Source organism: Lampris incognitus, chromosome 14 (genome assembly GCF_029633865.1).
Source record: "Lampris incognitus isolate fLamInc1 chromosome 14, fLamInc1.hap2, whole genome shotgun sequence".
In the NCBI taxonomy this organism is placed as follows: Eukaryota; Metazoa; Chordata; class Actinopteri; order Lampriformes; family Lampridae; genus Lampris; species Lampris incognitus.
In genome coordinates, this window is record NC_079224.1 from 45,255,821 (window position 1) to 45,278,132 (window position 22,312).

Consider the following 22,312-nt stretch of genomic DNA (forward strand, 5'->3'; position numbering starts at 1 on the left):
GAGAGAAAGAGGTTGAGACAGAGATGTTATTTTAACTGGGGAGAGGGGTTGAGTTCTATGGCCTCCTGTAGAGTTATCTTTCGAACTTTTATGCAGGTGGGAAGCCGGATGTGGGTATGTCCTGGTTGCTAGCACCTCTTTTGGTCGGTCGGGGCTCCTGTTCGGGGGGGGGGGGGGGGCTGGGGGGAATAGTGCGATCCTCCCACACGCTACGTCCCTCTGGTGAAACTCCTCACTGTCAGGTGAAAAGAAGCGGCTGGTGACTCCACATGTATTGGTGGAGGCACCCCCTCCCCGGATCCGCAGAGGGGGTGGAGCAGTGACCGGAATGGCTCGGAAGAGTGGGGTAATTGGCCGTGTACAATTGGGGTGAAAAAGGCGGGAACAATCCAAAGAGAACATGATTTCTCTCTTTGTGACTCCATGCCACCCCCCCCCCCACACACACACACTCAAACACATTCTGTCAGGTGGTTGCTCAGCTGTTTCTGCTCGACTAGTCGACTCTCTACCACATTGGCACCATTTCATCCATTACTGAGACTTAGGTTTCCCAGGGGAAACTGACAGGTGAGAACCCCAGTTCCTGACTCAGACAGAGAGGTGAGAGCACACTCAGTTTAATGATCAAAACAAAACAATCTTCTACTTGCCAAAGAGGTTCGGTACACAGGACAGTCAGATGGGGTAAACAAACTCCGCCAGGGAGCAGACAAAGGCGAGGTCAGGGAAACCAAAGCTTAGGTCAAAACACTATGAAACAACACACTGGAGGAACCTGGCTGGATCATTTTACACAGGTTACACACACAGGGCGACCTGACACTGAGCGAGGAGAACAAACAGACTAAATACACTGGGGAGTAGATGAGGGAATGGGGGAACAGCTACTGAGGGCAAAACCAGGGGCAGGAATTGACACGACAAGACAGGTGTGAACGTCAAAATAATACAGGAAGGACAACAGACAGCGATTAAGGTAGTGGGCTGACTGACTGAAACTGTGGGAGACAATGACTGCCGAACATAACTGAGGCGCTGGGAGACGATGACTGAGAAAACGACTAACTGAACTAACCTAGGAGACCCAGTAAAACGACTGATTGAACCAGCCTAGGAGACCTGGTAAAACGACTGACTGGACTAACCTAGGAGACCTGGTAAAACGACTCACTGGACTAACCTAGGAGACCTGGTAAAACGACTCACTGGACTAACCTAGGAGACCTGGTAAAATGACTGACTGAGCTAACCTAGGAGACCTGGTAAAACGACTATCTGAACTAACCTAGGAGACCTGGTAAAACGACTCACTGGACTAACCTAGGAGACCTAGTAAAACGACTGACTGGACTAACCTAGGAGACCTGGTAAAACGACTATCTGAACTAACTTAGGAGACCTGGTAAAACGACTGACTGGACTGAACTTGGAGACCTGGTAAAATGAATATCTGAACTAACTTAGGAGACCTGCTAAAACGACTATCTGAACTAACCTAGGAGACCTTGTAAAGCGACTGACTGAACTAACCTAGGAGACCTGGTAAAATGACTGACTGGACTAACCTAGGAGACCTGGTAAAACGACTATCTGGACTAACTTAGGAGACCCGGTAAAACGACTGGCTGGACTAACCTAGGAGACCTGGTAAAACGACTGACTGAACTAACTTAGGAGACCTGGTAAAACGACTGACTGGACTAACCTAGGAGACCTGGTAAAACGACTGACTGAACTAACTTAGGAGACCTGGTAAAATGACTGACTGGACTAACCTAGGAGACCTGGTAAAACGACTATCTGAACTAACTTAGGAGACCTGGTAAAACGACTATCTGAACTAACCTAGGAGACCTTGTAAAACGACTGACTGAACTAACCTAGGAGACCTGGTAAAATGACTGACTGGACTAACCTAGGAGACCTGGTAAAATGACTGACTGAGCTAACCTAGGAGACCTGGTAAAACGACTATCTGAACTAACCTAGGAGACCTGGTAAAACGACTCACTGGACTAACCTAGGAGACCTAGTAAAACGACTGACTGGACTAACCTAGGAGACCTGGTAAAACGACTATCTGAACTAACTTAGGAGACCTGGTAAAACGACTGACTGGACTGAACTTGGAGACCTGGTAAAATGAATATCTGAACTAACTTAGGAGACCTGCTAAAACGACTATCTGAACTAACCTAGGAGACCTTGTAAAGCGACTGACTGAACTAACCTAGGAGACCTGGTAAAATGACTGACTGGACTAACCTAGGAGACCTGGTAAAACGACTATCTGGACTAACTTAGGAGACCCGGTAAAACGACTGGCTGGACTAACCTAGGAGACCTGGTAAAAGGACTGACTGAACTAACTTAGGAGACCTGGTAAAACGACTGACTGGACTAACCTAGGAGACCTGGTAAAACGACTGACTGAACTAACTTAGGAGACCTGGTAAAATGACTGACTGGACTAACCTAGGAGACCTGGTAAAACGACTATCTGAACTAACTTAGGAGACCTGGTAAAACGACTATCTGAACTAACCTAGGAGACCTTGTAAAACGACTGACTGAACTAACCTAGGAGACCTGGTAAAATGACTGACTGGACTAACCTAGGAGACCTGGTAAAACGACTACCTGAACTAAACTAGGAGACCGGGTAAAACGACTGACTGGACTAACCTAGGAGGACTGGTAAAACGACTATCTGAACTAACCTAGGAGACCTGGTAAAACGACTATCTGAACTAACCTAGGAGACCTTGTAAAACGACTGACTGAACTAACCTAGGAGACCTGGTAAAACGACTGACTGGACTAACCTAGGAGACCTGGTAAAACGACTATCTGAACTAACCTAGGAGACCTGGTAAAACGACTATCTGAACTAACCTAGGAGACCTGGTAAAACGACTATCTGAACTAACCTAGGAGACCTGGTAAAACGGCTTACTGGACTAACCTAGGAGACCTGGTAAAACGACTATCTGAACTAACCTAGGAGACCTGGTAAAACGACTGACTGGACTAACCTAGGAGACCTGGTAAAACGACTATCTGAACTAACCTAGGAGACCTGGTAAAACGACTATCTGAACTAACCTAGGAGACCTGGTAAAACGACTATCTGAACTAACCTAGGAGACCTGGTAAAATGGCTGACTGGACTAACCTAGGAGACCTGGTAAAACGACTATCTGAACTAACCTAGGAGACCTGGTAAAACGACTGACTGGACTAACCTAGGAGACCTGGTAAACGACTATCTGAACTAACCTAGGAGACCTGGTAAAACGACTATCTGGACTAACCAAGGAGACCTGGTAAAACGACTGACTGGACTAACCAAGGAGACCTGGTAAAATGACTATCTGAACTAACCTAGGAGACCTGGTAAAACGACTATCTGAACTAACCTAGGAGACCTGGTAAAACGACTGACTGGACTGAACTTGCAGACATGGGACCGAGACATCCTATATACTGTACTTTAATCTTCTAAACTCGTGACAGGCTGGTGAAAAATACAGGTCAGTGGCCAGTGTTCTATATTAAGGAAAGTAGTTTCTATCAGCTGATTTTCTCACTTAGACAAAACTAGTGCCTCATTTTACTATATGATCCATATGAAAAACAAGACTGCAGTCTGCAAAGCAGGCTGGGACGATGTTATAGTGCAAAAATCAAAAGTAGTTTATTCCATAGTGCACAACTAAAAAGTGGAAGTGAGAGTGACTCATGAGCAAACATTTCAGCTATATTGCTTAATATTCATCCATCCATCCATTATCCAAACTGCTTATCCTGCTCTCAGGATCGCGGGGATGCTGGAACCTATCCCAGCAGTCATTGGGCGGCAGGCGAGGAGACACCCTGGACAGGCTGCCAGGCCACCACAGGGCCGACACACACACACATATTCCCACCTAGGGAGAATTTAGTACGGCCGATTCACCTGACCTACATGTGTTTGGACTGTGGGAGGAAACCAGAGCACCTGGAGGAAACCTACACAGACACAGGGAGAACATGCAAACTCCACACACAGGACGACCCGGGACGATCCCCAAGGTTGCACTACCCTGGGGTTCGAACCCAGGACCTTCTTGTTGTGAGGCGACTGTGCTATCCACTGCACCATCGTGCCGCCGCAGTTATCATTATTACTATTACTTATTGCTCATAAGTTTCTCTCATCTGCACCTTTTAGTTGAGCACTATGGAATAAATTACTTTTGAGTTTTAGTAGTAGTATAATAATCCCCTCTGTCTTTTACACTGTGCGGAGTCTTTCTGTCCTTTATTTTGTGTATTTCTCAAGATTCCTTGCACCTACATTAATTGTGGATTCATCTGATCACTACCGGCATGTTCTTCTCTCGAAGTATTTACTGTTTGATCAGCACCAGAACCATTTCTGAGATTCTCTCTCAAGCCTCCAGCATCCTAAGGTACTGGATTCTGATTAGGACTTTTACCCGAGTTCTACGGGAAAAGGTTCGAATAAAGATGTGAAGTAAAGCTCAGTGATTTGATGGAGTAGATGATGGAGGGTGGTTGGTCGCAATCCTCGCTCCCTGTGTAGCCTGCCCTCACACTCCCCTCCAACACGGCTGGTATGCCAGCATGCAGGTCCTCATGGTCAACCCTCCGAAGACAGATAAAAACTCTGTTAGAGCTTCTCTGCCGGCAACACCATTCATCTGCTACTGACGGGGCTTAATGGGTGGAGTGTGTGTGTGTGTGTGTGTGTGTGTGTGTGTGTGTGTGTGCACACCTTTATGGATGCTCTTAGTAGCAGCAGAATGGTAGCTCTTACCTTCACCCCAAAGTCACCATAACCCTGCTAATGCCATCAGTCAACCCTGCTACACACACCTACAGATGTAGAGACACACATTTGACATGGACACACACCGAGTCATAGAGACACATACACACATTCCAAATACGCACACATACAGACATACAGACGCACTCCGCATACAGACACTTAAAAACAAACAGACAAACACACATCTACAGACACACACACACCCCTATATCCAGAAATACACACTCCACATATAGTACACACACCTACAGACACCTTAAGACACACACACACACACACTGTATCCTATTCATTCTTTTTTATTTTGCAGGGAGAGAGAGAAGCCACCTAAGCCTCCAAGGACCCTGATCACTCCTGAGGGACGAGTCATGAATGTCAACGAACCCAAGTACGTACTGAGCATGCTCACACAGACACTAGTTCACTCTATCACTAACAACCTGAATGTGTACTGAACACCCATATACATATCCTAGCTAACTCCATCCATCCATTATCCAAACCGCATATCTTGCTCTCAGGGTCGAGGGGATGCTGGAGCCTATCCCAGCAGTCATTGCACAGCTGGCGGGGAGACACCCTGGACAGGCCGCCAGACACACACGCACACACACACATTCACATCTAGGGAGAATTTAGCTAGCTATACTAGCTAACTTGTTTTACCAAACTATACCTACCTTTTGGACATGTGACCGCAACGTGTTGAAACTAGACGGTGCTAAACGTTTGACTGACATATTTGACCAGGCCCGCTCAACATGTATGTTTTGGTATTATCATTTGGCGGAGGGCTGTGCCAGTCAGATTTACAAGGGTTAAGATTTGGGTGAAGGTTTGGGGTTATATTGTCAATCAAACATTTAGCACCGCCCATGCTTAATATGTCACTGTGCCACAGGCGCACAACTAAAGCCTTCTCATTTTACCCTGAAACCAACTGAGCATGCTCACATATGTGCCCGCTGTCCTCCATCACCTGCAAGAATCTTCTACTTTTGGCTGCTTCCGTTAGGGGGCGCCACAGCGGATCATCCGTCTCCATCTCTTCCTGTCCTCTGCATCTTCCTCTGTCACACCAGCCACCTGTATGTCCTCCCTCACCACATCCATAAACTTCCTCTTTGGCCTTCCTCTTCTCCTCTTCCCTGGCAGCTCCATATTCAGCATCCTTCTCCCAATATACCCAGCATCTCTCCTCCACACATGTCCAAGCCATCTCAATCTTGTCTCTATTGCTTTGTCTCCAAACCGTCCAACCTGAGCTGTTTCTCTAATGTATTAATTCCTAATCCTGTCCTTCATCACTCGCAATGAAAATCTTAGCATCTTCAACTCTGCCACCTCCAGCTCCTCCTCCTGTCTTTTCATCAGTGCCACTGTCTCCAAACCATATAACATAGCTGGTCTCACAACCATCTTGTAAACCTTCCCTTTAACTCTTGCTGGTACCCTTCTGTCACAAATCACTCCTGACACTCTTCTCCACCCACTCCACCCTGCCTGCACTCTCTTCTTCACTTGTCCTCCGCATTCCCCGTTACTTTGGTTAATTGGCCCCTTGTATTTAAACTCATCCACCTTTGTCACCTCTACTCCTTGCATCCTCACCATTCTGTTGTCCTCCCTTTCTCTCACGCATAGGTATTCCATCTTGCTCCTACTGACTTTCATTCCTCTTCTCTACAGTGCATACCTCCACCTCTCCAGGCTCTCCTCAACCTGCATCCTACTCTCACAACAGATCACAATGTCATCCGTGAACATCATAGTCCACAGAGACTCCTGCCTGATCTCATCTGTCAACCTGTCCATCACCACTGAAAACAAGAAAGGGCTCAGAGCTGATCCTTGGTGTAATCCCACCTCCACGTTGAACCCATCTGTCATTCCAACCACAAACCTCATCACTGTCACACTGCTTTCATACATATCCTGCACCACTCCTACATACTTATTTGCAACTCCCGACTTCCTCATACAATACCACACCTCCTCTCTCGGCACCCTGTCATATGCTTTCTCTAAATCCACAAAGACACAATGTAACTCCTTCTGACCTTCTCTATACTTCTCCATCAACACTCTCAAAGCAAACTTCACATCTGTGGTACTCTTTCATGGCATGAAACCATACTGCTGCTCGCTAATCATCACCCCTCCTCTTAACCTAGCTTCTATTACTCTTTCCCATATCGTCATGCTGTGGCTGATCAACTTTACGCCTCTGTAGTTGCTACAGTTCTGCACATCGCCCTTGTTCTTGAAAATCGGTACCAGAACACTTTTGTACTCCTCAAACATCCTCTCACTTGCCAAGATTGTGTTAAACAATCTAAACTTAGCACAAAAAGTAAGGAAATTTGTGTTTGGTAGATTATTTTTTTGTTTTAACAATGCTTCTTCGCAATAAATCTTATATCAGGCACCTGATGGTCAGCACCTGGGGTACCAGAAGCTCAAAACAAGAGTCAATAGCAACAGCAAAATAAGCTGTTTGGCATTGGCAGAGAAGATCTGGCAAATTTTTCATGGGCGCAACTCACATACTCAGCTCTGCTGCTCATCCCAGAAATGCATGTTCCTTACAAATGTGGCCCCATTTAAAAGGGAAATAAACAGGCTTTCCAATGGCATAAGATTTATTGCCAAAAAGCATTGTTATAATAAAGAAATAATCTACCAAACACAAATTCCTTACTTTTTGTGCTAAGTATAGTTAAAAATTCTACTGCCATCTCTCCTAAACACCTCCATGCCTCCACAGGTATGTCATCTGGACCAACCACCTTTCCACTCTTCATCCTTTTCATAGCCACCCTCTCTCCCTCCATGCTAATCCACTGCACTTCCTTATTCACTATCCCCTCATCCAACCTTCTCTCTTTTCTTCATTCATCAGCCCCTCAAAGTACTCCTTCCACCTTCTCAGCACACTCTCCTCGTTTGTCAGCACATTTCCATCTCTATCCTTGATCGCCCTAACCTGCTGCACATCCTTCCCAGATTGGGCCCTCTGTCTAGCCAATTGGTATGAGCTCTTTTCTCCTTCCTTAGTATCTAACCTCTCATAAAACTCACAATACGCCTTTTCATTTGCTTTCACCACCTCTCTTCGCCTGACGCCACATCTCCTTGTACTCCTGTCTACTTTCTTCATCTCTCTGACTATCTCACTTCTTCTTCACCAATGTCTTCCTCCTTGTACTTTCGTGTATTTCCTCATTCTACCACCAAGTCTCCTTGTCTTTCCTCCTCTGTCTTGATGACACACCAAGTACCTTCCTAGCTGTCCCCCTCACTATTTCTGCAGTGCCTGCCCAGCCATCCAGCAACTCTTCACTACCACCCAGTGCCTGTATTAACTCTTCTCTGAACTCCTCACAACAGTCTTCCTTCTTCAACTTCCACCGTTTGATTCTTGGCTCTACCTTCTCTCTCTTTCTCTTCTTGGTCTCCAAAGTCATCGTACAGACCACCATCTGATACTGCCTAGCTACTTTCTCCCCTGTCACAACCTTGCAGTCTCCAGTCCCTTTCAGATTGTGCCTCCTGCATAAGATATAGTCTTCCTGTGTGCACCTTCCTCCACTCTTATACGTCAACCTGTGTTCCTCCCTCTTCTTCAAATACATATTCACAACAGTCATTTCCATTATTTTCACAAAATCCACCACCATCTGTTCTTCCACAATCCTCTCCTTGACACCATACCTACCCATCACCTCCTCATCACCGCCATTCCCTTCCTCAACATGCCCATTGATGTCCACTCTGATCACAACTCTCTCCTCCTTGGGCACCCTCTCCACCACTTCATCCAACTCACTCCAGAATTCCTCTTTCTCTTCCATCTCGCACCCAACTTGTGGGGCATATGTGCTGACAACATTCATCATCATACCTTTGATTTCCAGCTTGATACTCATCACTCTGACTGACACTCTCTTCACTTCCAGCACACCCTTGGCATACTCTTCCTTCAGGATTACCCCTACCCCATTCCCCTTGGATCCACACCATGATTGAAGAGTTTGAACCCACCTCCAATGCTCCTGGTCTTACTCCCCTTTCCACCTGGTCTCTTGCACACACAGTAGATCGACCTTCATTTCTCTCCATTGTATCAGCCAGCTCTCTCCCTTTACCAGTCATATTGCCAACATTCAAGTGCTGACTCTCACCTCCACAATCCTACCTTTCCTCCTCTCCTACTGCCACTGGACATGCCTTTCCCCTCTCTTTCTCCTTCGCCCAACAGTAGTATAGTTACCATTGGCACTCTGCTGGCCAACAGTACTGGTGGCGGTCGTTGGTAACCCAGAACCAGTATGAAAATCTGATTTATGAGCCACATATTTGATTTGGCAAAGATTTTATGGTGGATGCCCTTCCTGATGCAACCCTCCCCATTTATCTGGGCTTGGGACCAGCACTAAAACACCACAGACAGACAGACAGATAGATTTGATATTTGATCTCAGGCACAAAATTCTTTTCCATGGCTGATATACAAAACACAGCAGTTAGACGTTAAAACACAGCTCACTAGAACAACAGACAGCCCTTGAATAAGATATTCTAGCCTGCAGCATTGACAGACTACACTTAATAACAGTACAGATTCACATAAGTAGACGACACAGAAGCACCAGCATAATAAACCCCTCAACATTCACATCCTGGATGAACCAACCCCACAGCATCTGGTCATTTGGCTGACAGGAGGGTTGGAGTGTATCAACACCCGGTGACAGTATGGCAGCCATGCAGTATAACATGTATTACATAAAGATTTTCGCGTGACATTTTGACACTTTTGCAGCTGGCAGTTTTATTATAGTGTAGTTGATTGTAGAGAGCGAGACATTTGTAAAGACAGGAGGTGACGTACAATGTGTTTGCAAACACACACCCTTAAACACATTGACAGATCTCCATCCACATACACAAACTCACACACGTATAGATGTATTTGAGTATACCTCTGTATATTTGGTCCTCATACTGTGCTGTGGAACACCTAATCACAGGATATGGTGTATGGAAAGGGTAGGCCTGTTTATTCATAGACAGTGATGAAGATTGACTTCGTTGGTAGTCTGTTCCACACTGAGGTCAGAGGTGAGGATAGTTTATGGAAAGCTCTGTCTCCTCTCATGGATTAGCCCTCTCCAGTATTCACTCTTTAGCGTTCAATATCTGTGCACAGTTGGGTTCAGTATGTCAAGGTGGTTTGATATCCACACATATTCAATACCGGCCCACTTTCTGCAGACTGTTCTCTCCCACAAACAAAACCACACCCACTCTTGATCCTCAATTATTCTCACAGAACACCAGAGGGTTCTGTTACTGTACCAGAGACATAGCAGTAGACATAGTAGTAGACATAGTCCAGTATGAGAACAACACCATACTGATATCGTACTGTAGCCATTGTAAGTTCAAGTACTGGAAAAAGAGATTTTGAAGTAGAGAACATTGAAACTGTGCCCTAACAATAATATCAACTTATTGACTGTGAAGGAAACAAGCAGTTCTGGTTTGGTCACTCTAGCAAACAGAGCAGCATGCTATATAATAAATGGTTATAATGCTGCTTTCTACTGCCAAGCTGTAAGCGCACACAACCAATCACAGGTGCCTCATATAGTGGGTTTTTTATTGTTGTCGTTTTTTTTTTTCCTTGAAAGGTCACAACTTGTCGCTCAAGTTCAACTTCATTGTCGTGTGTATTTGAACACAATGAAGTTCTTGTGCTCCGGCTTTCTCTGCCTTAATGCAAAGGCCACAAGGACACACCATCCCAACAGAAAAAACCCCCACTACAGACCTACATATTATTTTTCTTCTTCATTTCAGATCCCCATGAATCATTGCCTCAGCAGCAACTGTTCTTCCTGGGGTCTAACAGTACAACAGTTAATCTAAAATTCAATAAGCAAAACATGATATACATATATCAATATAACAGCAATAACCAGAAACGTCACACAAAACTACACTTGTCAAATAGCTTTGATTACTGCACAAAATCCTATATACCCATTATATCCAATTTAGACAAAAACAAAAGTAATTCCTGTGAATGAAGAAAAAAAATAATTAAAATAATAAAAATAAAGCAAACCTAACTCATAAAAGAATATAGCGAACACGCATAAAAAATAAACCTAATGTAAAACAATCTCTTTCTGCATTACATATTCTCTCAGTTTCTTCTTGAATCAACTCTGCTGGTAACTGAAACCAGATGTTGCGGAAATCCGTTCCAGTAAGTAACTGTCCTGTACGTTACAGTCTTTTTTTAAGGCATCACTTCTGGGTTTAGGCAGGGGGAATGACCCCTCCCGGCATGTCTAGTGCCATAGTCGTGACCATCACTAGTGAGCAACAGCTGAGAGGAGAGGCAAGCAGGTTTGCGTAGTGTAGAAATGTTTTTCGTAAGCAGAATCAGGCTACAAGCTAGTCTCTCATTGACTCATCCAAGACAAGTCTTTACGCATTCTTTCAACACTGTTTCTAACTGAGCCATGCAGAGTGAGTCTCACAGCTCTATTTTGGGTAAGCTGGATTTTACATTACATTACATTACAGTCATTTAGCCGACGCTTTTATCCAAAGCGACTTACAATAATTGCATTTAACGTAGGAAATCAGGAGAACTACTAGTCATCAGCGGTCATAAGTGCATCTAAACAAGCATCTAAGAGCAAAACCGGTGCTAAAGTGAAAGTGCAAGAAAGAGATTTTTTTTCTTTAAATGAGTGAATACAGTAAGTGCTAAGAACAAGTAACAGGGTAGTAGTTCTTAAAGAGGTGAGTTTTCAACCTGCGCCAAAAGATGGGCAGCGACTCTACTGTCCTGACATCAGTGGGGAGTTCATTCCACCACTGTGGGGCCAGGACAGAAAAGAGACGTGACCGGGTCGATCGGCAGCAGGGGCCTCTGAGCGACGGGGCAACCAGGCGTCCCGAGGCAGCAGAGCGAAGTGGTCGAGCGGGGGTGTAGGGTTTGACCATGGCCTGGAGATAGGAAGGAGCTGTTCCTTTCACTGCCCTGTAGGCTAGCACCAGAGTCTTAAACTGGATGCAAGCAGCTACTGGGAGCCAGTGTAGGGACATGAGAAGGGGAGTTGTGTGGGAGAACTTAGGGCGGTTGAACACCAGACGAGCTGCAGCTTTCTGAACAAGCTCCAGAGGTCTGATGGCCGACGCTGGGGCACCAGCAAGGAGGGAGTTGCCGTAGTCCAGCCGGGAGATGACCAGAGCCTGGATGAGCACCTGTGCCATCTCATCGGTGAGGAATGGGCGAATCCTCCTGATGTTATAGAGGAGAAATCTGCAGGAACTGTTATTTAGTTCTTGTTTAGGTGCATTTGACCAGATTGCTGGGCAGTAGTCCAGATGTGACAAGACCAAGGATTGTATGACTTGCTTAGTAGTTGTGTTAGTTAGAAAGTAGCCACTCCTTCTAATGATTGAAATACTTCTGCTCATTTGTGTTACAATATTATTAATGTGAGTAGGCCAAGAGAGTGCTTCATCTATTGTAGCCCCCAGCAATCTGGCCTCCTTTACTTGTTCAATATCAGCACCTTGTAAAGAAATACACAGTCTTACTCATGTACATAGATTATGTACACCAGCATTTTGCTGCTGTCTTTCGTCCTTCGAAGCAGTCTGCAGTCCTGATCAGTCAGGTTGCCAAACCACACTGTGATCCAGCCTGTACAGACAGTCTCGATGATACTGTTACAACTCTTGAAATGCCTCAGAAAAGGCAATCTCTGCTGTTCCCTCTTGAGGATGCAGTTGGTGTTGAGAGACGATGTGAAGGTGTCTGTGATGTGTAAACTGAGAAGTCTAAAACCGTCCACAATGTCAACAGACGATCCATTGATGGAAACAGGAATGTGATTTTCTCTGATCTTTCTAAAGTCAAAATGATTTCTTTTGTCTTATTGACATGTAGAGGGAGGTTGTTATCATGGCATCATGTGGTTAATGTTATGTCACTACCCACTTTACACATCAACTACTCACAGATGAACGGAAGGAAAGGCAGAGAAATACGTTTGATAACGACAGAGGAGCTCGCTGAAAGTTTTGCGTGTTACAAGAATGGTGTCACTTGGCACTCTCGGTGACACTTGAGGCTTAGCTTTACAGCATCAATGGAAACTCACATAGCCCAAAATAACGATATTATACTTCAATACATATCATATTTCCTGCCCCCTTAAATGATAATTTCCATATTAGCATAATCAACACTAAACATAAAGTAGGGGGAGAGTGTAGACTGCCTCAACATTCCGCTTAACCCAACGGGAAGTATTCCATCCCTTGTTTCCAGGGTTAGCACTAGGCTACTTATAACGCTCAGGAAGTTTTCTGTCTCTTGGGGGGTTGTGACTCAGTTCAGCAGCAGGCTCGGGTTCCAACTCAACCACAGGAGAATCTGGAGGTGCTGACTCCGTTGCAGGTGGTGATAGCATAGTTGATGCTGGTGCTGACGTGCTCAGGTGTGGGGTCAGCTCGCTGGTGAACGTGTAGTCCGCTGCATTTGATGTGGAGATGGTCATTGCAATCTCTCCAGGCAAAAACTGGTCCATGTGCCTACATCATGTTTGATTGTCTCTGGTGTGAACATGGTAGGAAATGAGCTCAGTCTTCTGGAGGACCGTGGCAGGGGTCCACTTCTCTTTGGAGGTGTAGTTGCATGCTAGGACTGGGTCTCCAACAGAGAACTGTCTGTCTTTACACCGCTTGGTCAAGCAAAAGCTATGGGTTTTTCTGTTCCAGTCGGCGTTATATGTGACACAATGGCCCCCACTCCGTATGGAGACACGTGGCATGCAGTTGGAGATGCAAGGACAAGTCCAAGTGTATCAATACCCTCTCATCGGCCAACACTGCTTTTGCCATCTTAAATGCAGTGCCACACTCTTTTGACCATGACCATGTTTGCTATCTCTCAGCAGCTCATGCAAATCCCAGGAAATTAAGTCAGTACATCTCAGCCGAGAATGCAGAAATGTCTGGCTGAGTCATGTTCCTTTGAGAGCTGATTCGGCAATGAAGTTCGTCCAGATTGTTGTTTTTTTTTGTGTGGTTTTTATCCCCCTTTCTCTCCCAAATTGTACTCATTCAATTACCTCACTCTTCCGAGACATCCCAGTCTCTGCTCCAACCCCTCTGCTGATCCGGGGAGGGCTGCAGACTACCACATGTCTCTTCCAATACATGTGGAATCACCAGCCGCTTCTTTTCAAGAGAAGAAGAAGAAGTGAGGAGTTACGCCAGGGTGACGTAGCACGTGGGAGGATCACGCTGTTCCCCCCAGTTCCCCCTCCTCCCTGAACAGGCACCCCGGCCGACCAGAGGAGGCGCTAGTACAGCGACCAGGACACATACCCACATCTGGCTTCCTACCCGCAGACATGGTCAGTTGTATCTGTAGGGAGGCCCAACCAAGTTGGGGGTAACATGGGGACGCCCGTTCGTCCAGATTGTTGCGGAGGGACTGGACGTTAGAAAAGCAGTATGCTGGGAATCGGGCCAGGCAGGACGCCGTCATAGCCTCACCAGGGTGCCACCTCGTTTATCTTGCCTCCGGCAGTAATGTCTGTGGGCATTACTCGATGATGGTACCTGTTTGTTGTACAGAATCTCTTTTGGTGAGTCCTGCAGCTTCCAGCTGTTGAGAATGTCTAATCGTATGTCCAGTAAAGTCTGGTGATCATGGTGCAAGACGCATTTTGTGCAACAAAGCGACATATAACACGAAAACAAACAACAAGGCGAGAACAACTCATAGCAAGTTGTCATAGTGTGGTGCCATCTTCGTTTCTTCGCTGTTTCCCTTCACAGTACATCATAATGTGAATTTTTTCTTTTCTTTTTCTACCTCCCTCGTTCTGCCGCATCAATAAGATATCGGGTCAGCATGGCAGAGGAGACGTTACCATCTGGCATGTGATTGCTCAATCGGCGTTTGCAGCCTTCACATTTGATCCTCGGATGGATCGCCTGATTGTCGGTCATCCATCAGATTGCTGTGGTGCGTGGGGCGGGATGTAACCTGATAGCTGGGGGCCAACCCTCATCTCCCTCCATTAGCTGCGGGTTTATATCCAGAGCAAGGTCATACAGGTCAAGGGCCGAGGAAGCAGGTGATTTCATTTGTAATTTAAACTGCAGTCGCTCCCGGGTTATGATATGCACTGTTTATATGATGTAGCACTTTCCCCATCAGCAGTGAAATTGGCGGGTGTGGTTATATCGAGGCAGGGAGAGCGGGTGATAACAGTGAAAACCAGCTTGGTGATAGTTCCATAATCGACACTCTTTGCCAAGCAGCTTCTAAAGGTTAAACGGTCAGGTCGTGTTGCTGCAGTTGTTAAGTGCTGTTAGCCATGATGACGCAAAGCTTTTTGCTGATGAAATGACTGAACACACGTGAGGCTGCAGATCTCATCATACACTCCGCATTCATCTTGCAGCACTGCAAGAGCAGTAGGTCTGCTGTTTCTAGTAAAAAAAAAGAAGAAATGGAAATGAAAACACAGACGTTTAGCCAAATTCCCTTTAAAACACATTGAATTACAGCTCTGACATGAGGAAGGTAGTATTTGTTTTATTTGTCTGTTCAACCCACATTTGGCTGCACCAGAAGCGGTTGCGGGGGATAAAGAAGATCAATTGGGGAGCTAAAACTGAAATTACCTGCAAGTACCACGCTGACAGAAAAGGACATAGAAAACGCTGGATCACAATACTGCGAGGAGAAGTGGTTGAAGTTCAGCAAATGTACAGCGATGTAATTATTACATAATCCTGAAGGCTTATGTCCTTATGTCGATGTGCTTGTTTCAGGCTAACCCATAGACAAACTGAATGTCTGAATATGGTTTGTAAAGGAGTGAAAATGTTTGGTTTGGATGTGAATCTAGATTATCAGAGGACAAGAATCCTCCACTCTCAGCCTTTGTTTTTGTGTCTGTGTCTCTGTAGGCTGAAGTTCTCTCTAACTGAAGACGATGACGCCAACACCATCGTTTTAGACCTGGCGGTGTACAGGTAGGACCAAACTCTGCTGCTCTCTACTGGGAGGAGACGACGTACCCCCATCACCTTCAACCTCCCCTTGGACTGGAGCTATTAAACAGCCTCCATTCAGTCAGGACAACTGACATATTGGGAAAGATGCATATCATATTGATTCAGAGGGGAAACGATATTTTAGCAAAACAGCAAAAAAAAAAAGGTAATAATTATAATAATAATATAATGATAATATTTATTTATTTGTTCTCTTGTTTTGCGTCCGCTTGTTTTGCTTCTCCAATTTAGGGTGCAGTTGGGTGGGATGGGGGTGGGTTATTGGTTTGTGGGTTCGGTTTTCATGGGATAAAACTCACAGGCACATTTACATTTTGTTCTGTGTGTCTTATAAACCTGTGCAAAAATGCAATAAAAAGATTTTTAAAAAACAATATAAGAAGAAAAGTGAACGAGGGAATGATTGTGGACACAGTTAGTGTGATTGAAAAACACCACAAGACATCCATGTTTTGTTGGTTGACTGCAGATACTTCATCTATCAACCTTACTTTCCATGACTCTGTCCCAGACACATGGACACCTCCCTGCTGGATGTGGACATACAGCCGACGTATGCCAGAGTAAACGTCAAAGGACACGTGAGTTTCAAGGCTTCTGTCACATCAGGGTTGTGGAAATCTTCAGCGCTGAGTAAAACATCGTTCTCTCAGTAAAACATTCTCTAAGTAAAAAATCATTCTCTAAGTAAAACATCATTCTCTAAGTAAAACATCATTCTCTAAGTAAAATGTTATTCTCTAAGTAAAACATCGTTCTCTAAGTAAAACATCATTCTCTAAGTAAAACATCGTTCTCTAAGTAAAAAGTCATTCTCTAAGTAAAACTTCATTCTCTAAGTAAAACGTCATTCTCTACGTAAAACGTCATTCTCTAAGTAAAACGTCATTCTCTAAGTAAAACATTCTCTAAGTAAAACGTCATTCTCTAAGTAAAACATCATTCTCTAAGTAAAACATAATTCTCTGAGTAAAACGTCATTCTCTGAGTAAAACGCCATTCTCTAAGTAAAACATCATTCTCTTAGTAAAACATCATTCTCCAAGTAAAACATCATTCTCTAAGTAAAACGTCATTCTCTAAGTAAAACGTCATTCTCTTAGTAAAACATCATTCTCCAAGTAAAACATCATTCTCTAAGTAAAACATCATTCTCTTAGTAAAACATCATTCTCCAAGTAAAACATCATTCTCTAAGTAAAACATCATTATCAGCAGTTTTCCTCGATGGGCTTGGCTTTCACCATTCTCAACACGTCTTTCCACCAGGATGTTTATCATCACAATGTTATGTTGTTGTTGTAATTTATGCTTTCTTCATGTTCCCATTATTTAGAATTATGTAGAAGCCACATTATGTGCTGATTCATTTCCACCACAGGCCAGAGTGAGTCATAATATTTTGGCGTTTCTGAAGCGTAATTCTTCTAGTAAATATCAGCAGAGCCTGCTAACACTACTGGTTGAAATAAAGTAAATAACTCACAGATCCCACTCTGCAGATTTCTAAAACCACATTCAAAAACCAAACGCAGAGGCGTCCGGGTAGCGTGGCAGGCTTCCGTTGCCTACCAACATGGGGATCGGTGGTTCGAATCCCCGTGTTACCTCCGGCTTGATCGGGGATCCCTACAGACACAATTGGTCATGTCTGCGGGTGGGAAGCTGGATGGGGGTATGTGTCCTGATCGCTGCGCTAGCGCCTCCTCTGGTCAGTTGGGGCACCTGTTCGGGGGGGAATAGTGTGATCCTCCCATGTGCGACATTCCCCTGGAGAAACTCCTCACTGTCAGGTGAAAAGAAGTGGCTGGTGACTCCATATGTATTGGAGGAGGCATGTGGTAGTCTGCAGCCCCCCCCGGATCGGCAGAGGGGTGGAGCAGCGACGATCAGGACGGCTCGGAAGAGTTGGGGTAATTGGCCAAGTACAATTGGGGTGAAAAATCAAAAAAATAAAACAAAATGCAGGAGCCGGGCCAGCTGAGCGGTTTTATTGTTATTTGATGCTTTCCTGCAAAGACGTGGCTTGTCCTCACAGTACAAACTGCAAGTATTTGAAAATGACACATGTCAGCAAGCATGCTGCATAGCCACTACCTTTCTATTTGAGTTGTCTGTCTTGTCTGCTTAAAGTTTACATTTTCTCCATTGATAAGTGGTTATTCTATCCATTTGAAAGGTGATGATGATGCTTGTGTTGTGTCAGTCTTCCAGTAGAACAGTGTTGTCACTCTGATGTTCTGGAACAACAAACCAGGTGTAGCAGGACTACAAACCAGGTGTAGCAGCCATTGTGGCTGGTGTGCCGTCAGCTCCGCAGTAAACAGTTCCACCCTTGTAAAAATGGATCCTGGGACCAAAGCTAACACAGACAATCTAATGTATTACAAACTGCATCACACTATATGGGAACACTGTTGTACAGTCATATTGGTTGTGTTTTTCCTACCTGGTCAAAACATCTCAACAGCGGTATACAGAGACTGGAGAGTGTCTCCAACCATGATGACGATGACTGGTAGTGTTATGGAGCCCGACTCCATCATACACAAGGCGAAACTTATTTAGGGAGGAAAGCCATGGATTTCATCTTAAAGGAGGGCCGAGCTGCATAGCTTTTTATTTTTATTATCATTTTGTTTGTAGTTATCTGCAGTGTTAAAGGACAGTGGTCAGCATTTTGGTAGAAATCACGCACTGCTCCTTTAAGGCTTGTAGAGATGCTGTGTGTAAGGCAGGGATGCTCACTTTAGCTGGAGGTGTTGATGGCACTGACAAGTCCAACAGCTTCTCCCACAGACTGCAGCAGCCAGCAGTGGGCTATCTGCCAGACGGACAGCAGGCACGCGGCCCACTGCCACCATTACAGCGAGCCAAGGCAGAACCATTGTTTTAACACAGTTAAGTTGTGAGATACAACACAGCTGTTTAACCATCCACCCTTGTCTAATCCTTGGGTCTTTTAGCGTTTGAAACAGCAAAACGAGCTCAAGGTCTCTCATGGACTTTGGTTTTTATTACTAATGAACACATCTCAAAATGTAACCCAGCACTAACAGGTGTACTCTTCTTCAACCTGTTGTTCTCTGATTAAATGAAGGGATTTGGTTAATGCATTTGTACCAACATTTTACACAAAAAAAGAACTCTTGTTCAAAATAATAGTTTTGTGTCTGATCAGCACCAAACATCCAGAAAGTAACACTGAATAATTCAACAGGCAGCAAAACATGAGATGTGAGGTAGCTTTTTTCCTCAGCCGCCCTTCTCTCCCCCGCCATCTCTGTTGGGTTTTGAAGTGGTGGAACAAACGGGTGCCACATCCCTCTCCTCTCTCAATGTTACCACGGTGATATGAATGCCTCTGGAGGGATTCACACGATGGCTGGCTGCTTTTAAATTTCAGAGAATGTGTTTTAGCCACCAAGGCGTTGATGATGTCGGTGCACATCTTCTGGTGTGGGAAGATGGCGGTGCAAATTCATGTTTGCGGCGGCCTTACCCAGTACTGGTGTGGGGAGATGGCAGCACAAATTCATGATTGTGCTGGCCTCACCGAGTAACATCCATGCAGTGTCTTTGTCCACGTCTGCGTCTAAGTGTGTCTTTGTTTCATGACTGGGAGAGCTAGTGCTGGATTGGCTGGGAGAGCTTGATCTGCTGCGTCCTGTAGGCCCGGGGACTACGGCCCTGCCTGCAGGTTTGCCTGAAGAGGTAACACTGAGGGCGGTCTGACAGGATGCGGAAGCGGGGCAGGCTAAGCTAACTGCTAGCTAGCTCATGCAGACAAACAGTTCTGATAGGGTGGTCTGGCAGTGGCCTCGTCTAGCTTTGACTGTGTTTTTAGTGTTGTCGTGTGGAGTGCGGGGAGGTGCGTCAAAGGTGTCTGGCTGGGAGAGCTGGCATTGGATTGGCTGAGGGAGCCTGGTCTGCTGCGTCCTGTGGGTCCAAGGACCACGGCCCTGACCGGAGCTGCACCCTAAGAGGAAACACCGAGGGTGTTCTGACAAGATGCGGAAGTGGGGCAGGCTAAGCTAACTGCTAGCCCATGCAGACCAGCAGTTCCGACAGTCATCCTGGCTGGTGTTCGTTGTCCTGGACAGTGATCTTTTTTCTTTTTTTAGTTTAGATATTCTGATGAGGAAGATGAGGCAATGAGCAAGATGAAGGAGAGATGTCAGATTTTGAGCGGTTTACTGACAGGGCTGTCAAAAATGTTTAATCATCAGGCCTTCAAATGAGCTTTGCAAACAATACTGATGAGGAGAATTGATAACATCAGTAGTCAGGCTGGACTTTCTCCATGATGGAAGAGTTTTTAGGTGTTCTAGGGCAAGACATCAAACTTTCTGCCAACATGCTCCAGACCTTATCTATTTAAGGCAGATATCAGCGATTTTAATTTAGAACTTTTTTTAATAATATTTGGCCAAACTATTTCTACATCCCAAAAGCTAACAAGTAAGTAGATACACTGAGAAATATAATCCTGTCTCTGTGGCCTCCCTAGATGCTGTAAGCAGAGACAGAAAATGCTTTCTGTACCTGCTCCTCATCAGCCAATCAGAAGAGTCTTTTGCCAGCCAGCGTTTCCATTGGTCCATACTTGCTGTCAATCACTTTGTGCGTTCACAAGGCTCTGAGGCAGAAGTGAGGGGTTGGATTCTTTTGGAGGATGTTTTTAGAATATAGCTAGCTCTTGCTAACTTCCACCCTGGATCACTTATCCCCACTTTAACCAGCCTGCCACACAGACACGTGGGAAGAATGTTTTTTCTTTTTCTTTTTTTTGTGGCATTTCCCCCCTTTTCCCCCCCAGTTGTATCGAGGCATTTACCCCACTCCTCCAAGCCATCCCGGTCACTGCTCCACCCCCTCTGCCAATCCGGGGAGGGCTGCAGGCTACCACATGCCTCCTCTGATACAAGCGGAGTCGCCAGCCGCTTCTTTTCACCTGACATTGAGGAGTTTCACCAGGGGGACGTAGCGCGTGGGGGGATCACCCTGTTCCCCCCAGTTCCCCCTCCCCCCTGAACAGGTGCCCCAACCGACCAGAGGAGGCGCTAGTGCAGCGACCATGACACATACCCACATCCGGCTTCCCACCTGCAGACACGGCCAATCATGTCCGTAGGGACGCCCAACCAAGTTGGAGGTAACACGGGGATTCGAACCACTGATCCCCATGTTGGTAGGCAACGGAATAGACTGCCACACTACCTGGATGTCCCCTCGGGAAGAAGTTTCAAGTAGGGAGACTGCCAACTAAAATGAAAAGTATTGTGGCGAGTGAGTCAAGAGGCAGAGATCTCTTTTTAATCGCAACTCCCGTGTCCCATACACCAGACGACCCCGGCAGTGCTCTTTTATTCACACCGGCCAGAATGGAACGAGCCCCCCCCCCCATGTCCCAAGTGGCGACATTAGTCCCATTCACGGTCCTACAGTCAAAGTACTACTACAACAAACCACTGCTACATAACAACAACACAAGAATAACCACAACATGAACACCACATCATTAAAACACAATTTTAAATCTCACATTGACAGTCCCTTCAGCCATTGCGCTCCCCCAGCGCAGAACCGCAGACAGTCAGCACGACCGCCTCCCCCGGGTGCTACAGTATGACGTCATTGTTTTGTTTGTAAGGTGCGTGTGTAGCAGATTTGGAATGGAGTGTTTACTGACTTTATTATTAAACATGTATATTCCACACAGCCCCACCCCCTGTTTACAATGTATGTTTTATTTTATTTAGTTTTGCATTTGTACATTAGGAAAAGTGAAGCAGTCACCTGCCACTACTGGGGGGCTGCACCCACCACCAGGGGGAGCTCCAGCTCCCCACCCCCCTTCCCGCTGTAATGCTACCACATGTATGAATGTAGAATCAGTCGTTACCAAACAGGCAGCAGACAGATGGTAGAGGTCAGGCAAGGGAGGTCACAGCAGAAAGTTCAGCAGCATTTGGCTGGTGGTCAGATCTATCTGGTTTATCATAAAACAGAGCCTGTTTTCTGTGGGTCATCGTGAGTCCAGTGTTTGTCTCCAGATGTCCTGTGCCACAGAGGGAAAAGTGATGGGGCTTTTAATCTCCCACCAACAGGCCAGAGTGACCTTTAAGCCTGATTAAACAGCTGTGTGGCCAGCCATGAATCCCGCAAGTGTCATTCTGTGGGGTTCTTTTGTTGGTTTTTTATTTATTTTTTTTGTTCATGTTCCTCTTTTCACACTTCAGCAAACAAATTTGAAAAATGGGTCTACGGAAGTTTCGGAATTCTTCAGCCGCTCAAGTTTTGCTGGAGTGTGTGTGTGTGTGTGTGTGTGTGTGTGTGTGT

At 45.5% G+C, this 22,312-nt stretch overlaps 1 protein-coding gene across 1 annotated transcript in view; it reads left to right on the plus strand.

Moving 5' to 3' along the window:
• dnaaf11 (dynein axonemal assembly factor 11) overlaps nt 1-22,312 on the plus strand; it is a 72,531-nt gene that overhangs the window by 20,440 nt on the left and 29,779 nt on the right. Inside the window, exons 7-9 of the mRNA XM_056293931.1 lie at nt 5,151-5,228; nt 15,863-15,928; nt 16,482-16,551. Of these exons, the coding sequence (XP_056149906.1) occupies nt 5,151-5,228; nt 15,863-15,928; nt 16,482-16,551 (214 nt within the window). The remainder of the gene's footprint in view (nt 1-5,150; nt 5,229-15,862; nt 15,929-16,481; nt 16,552-22,312) is intronic.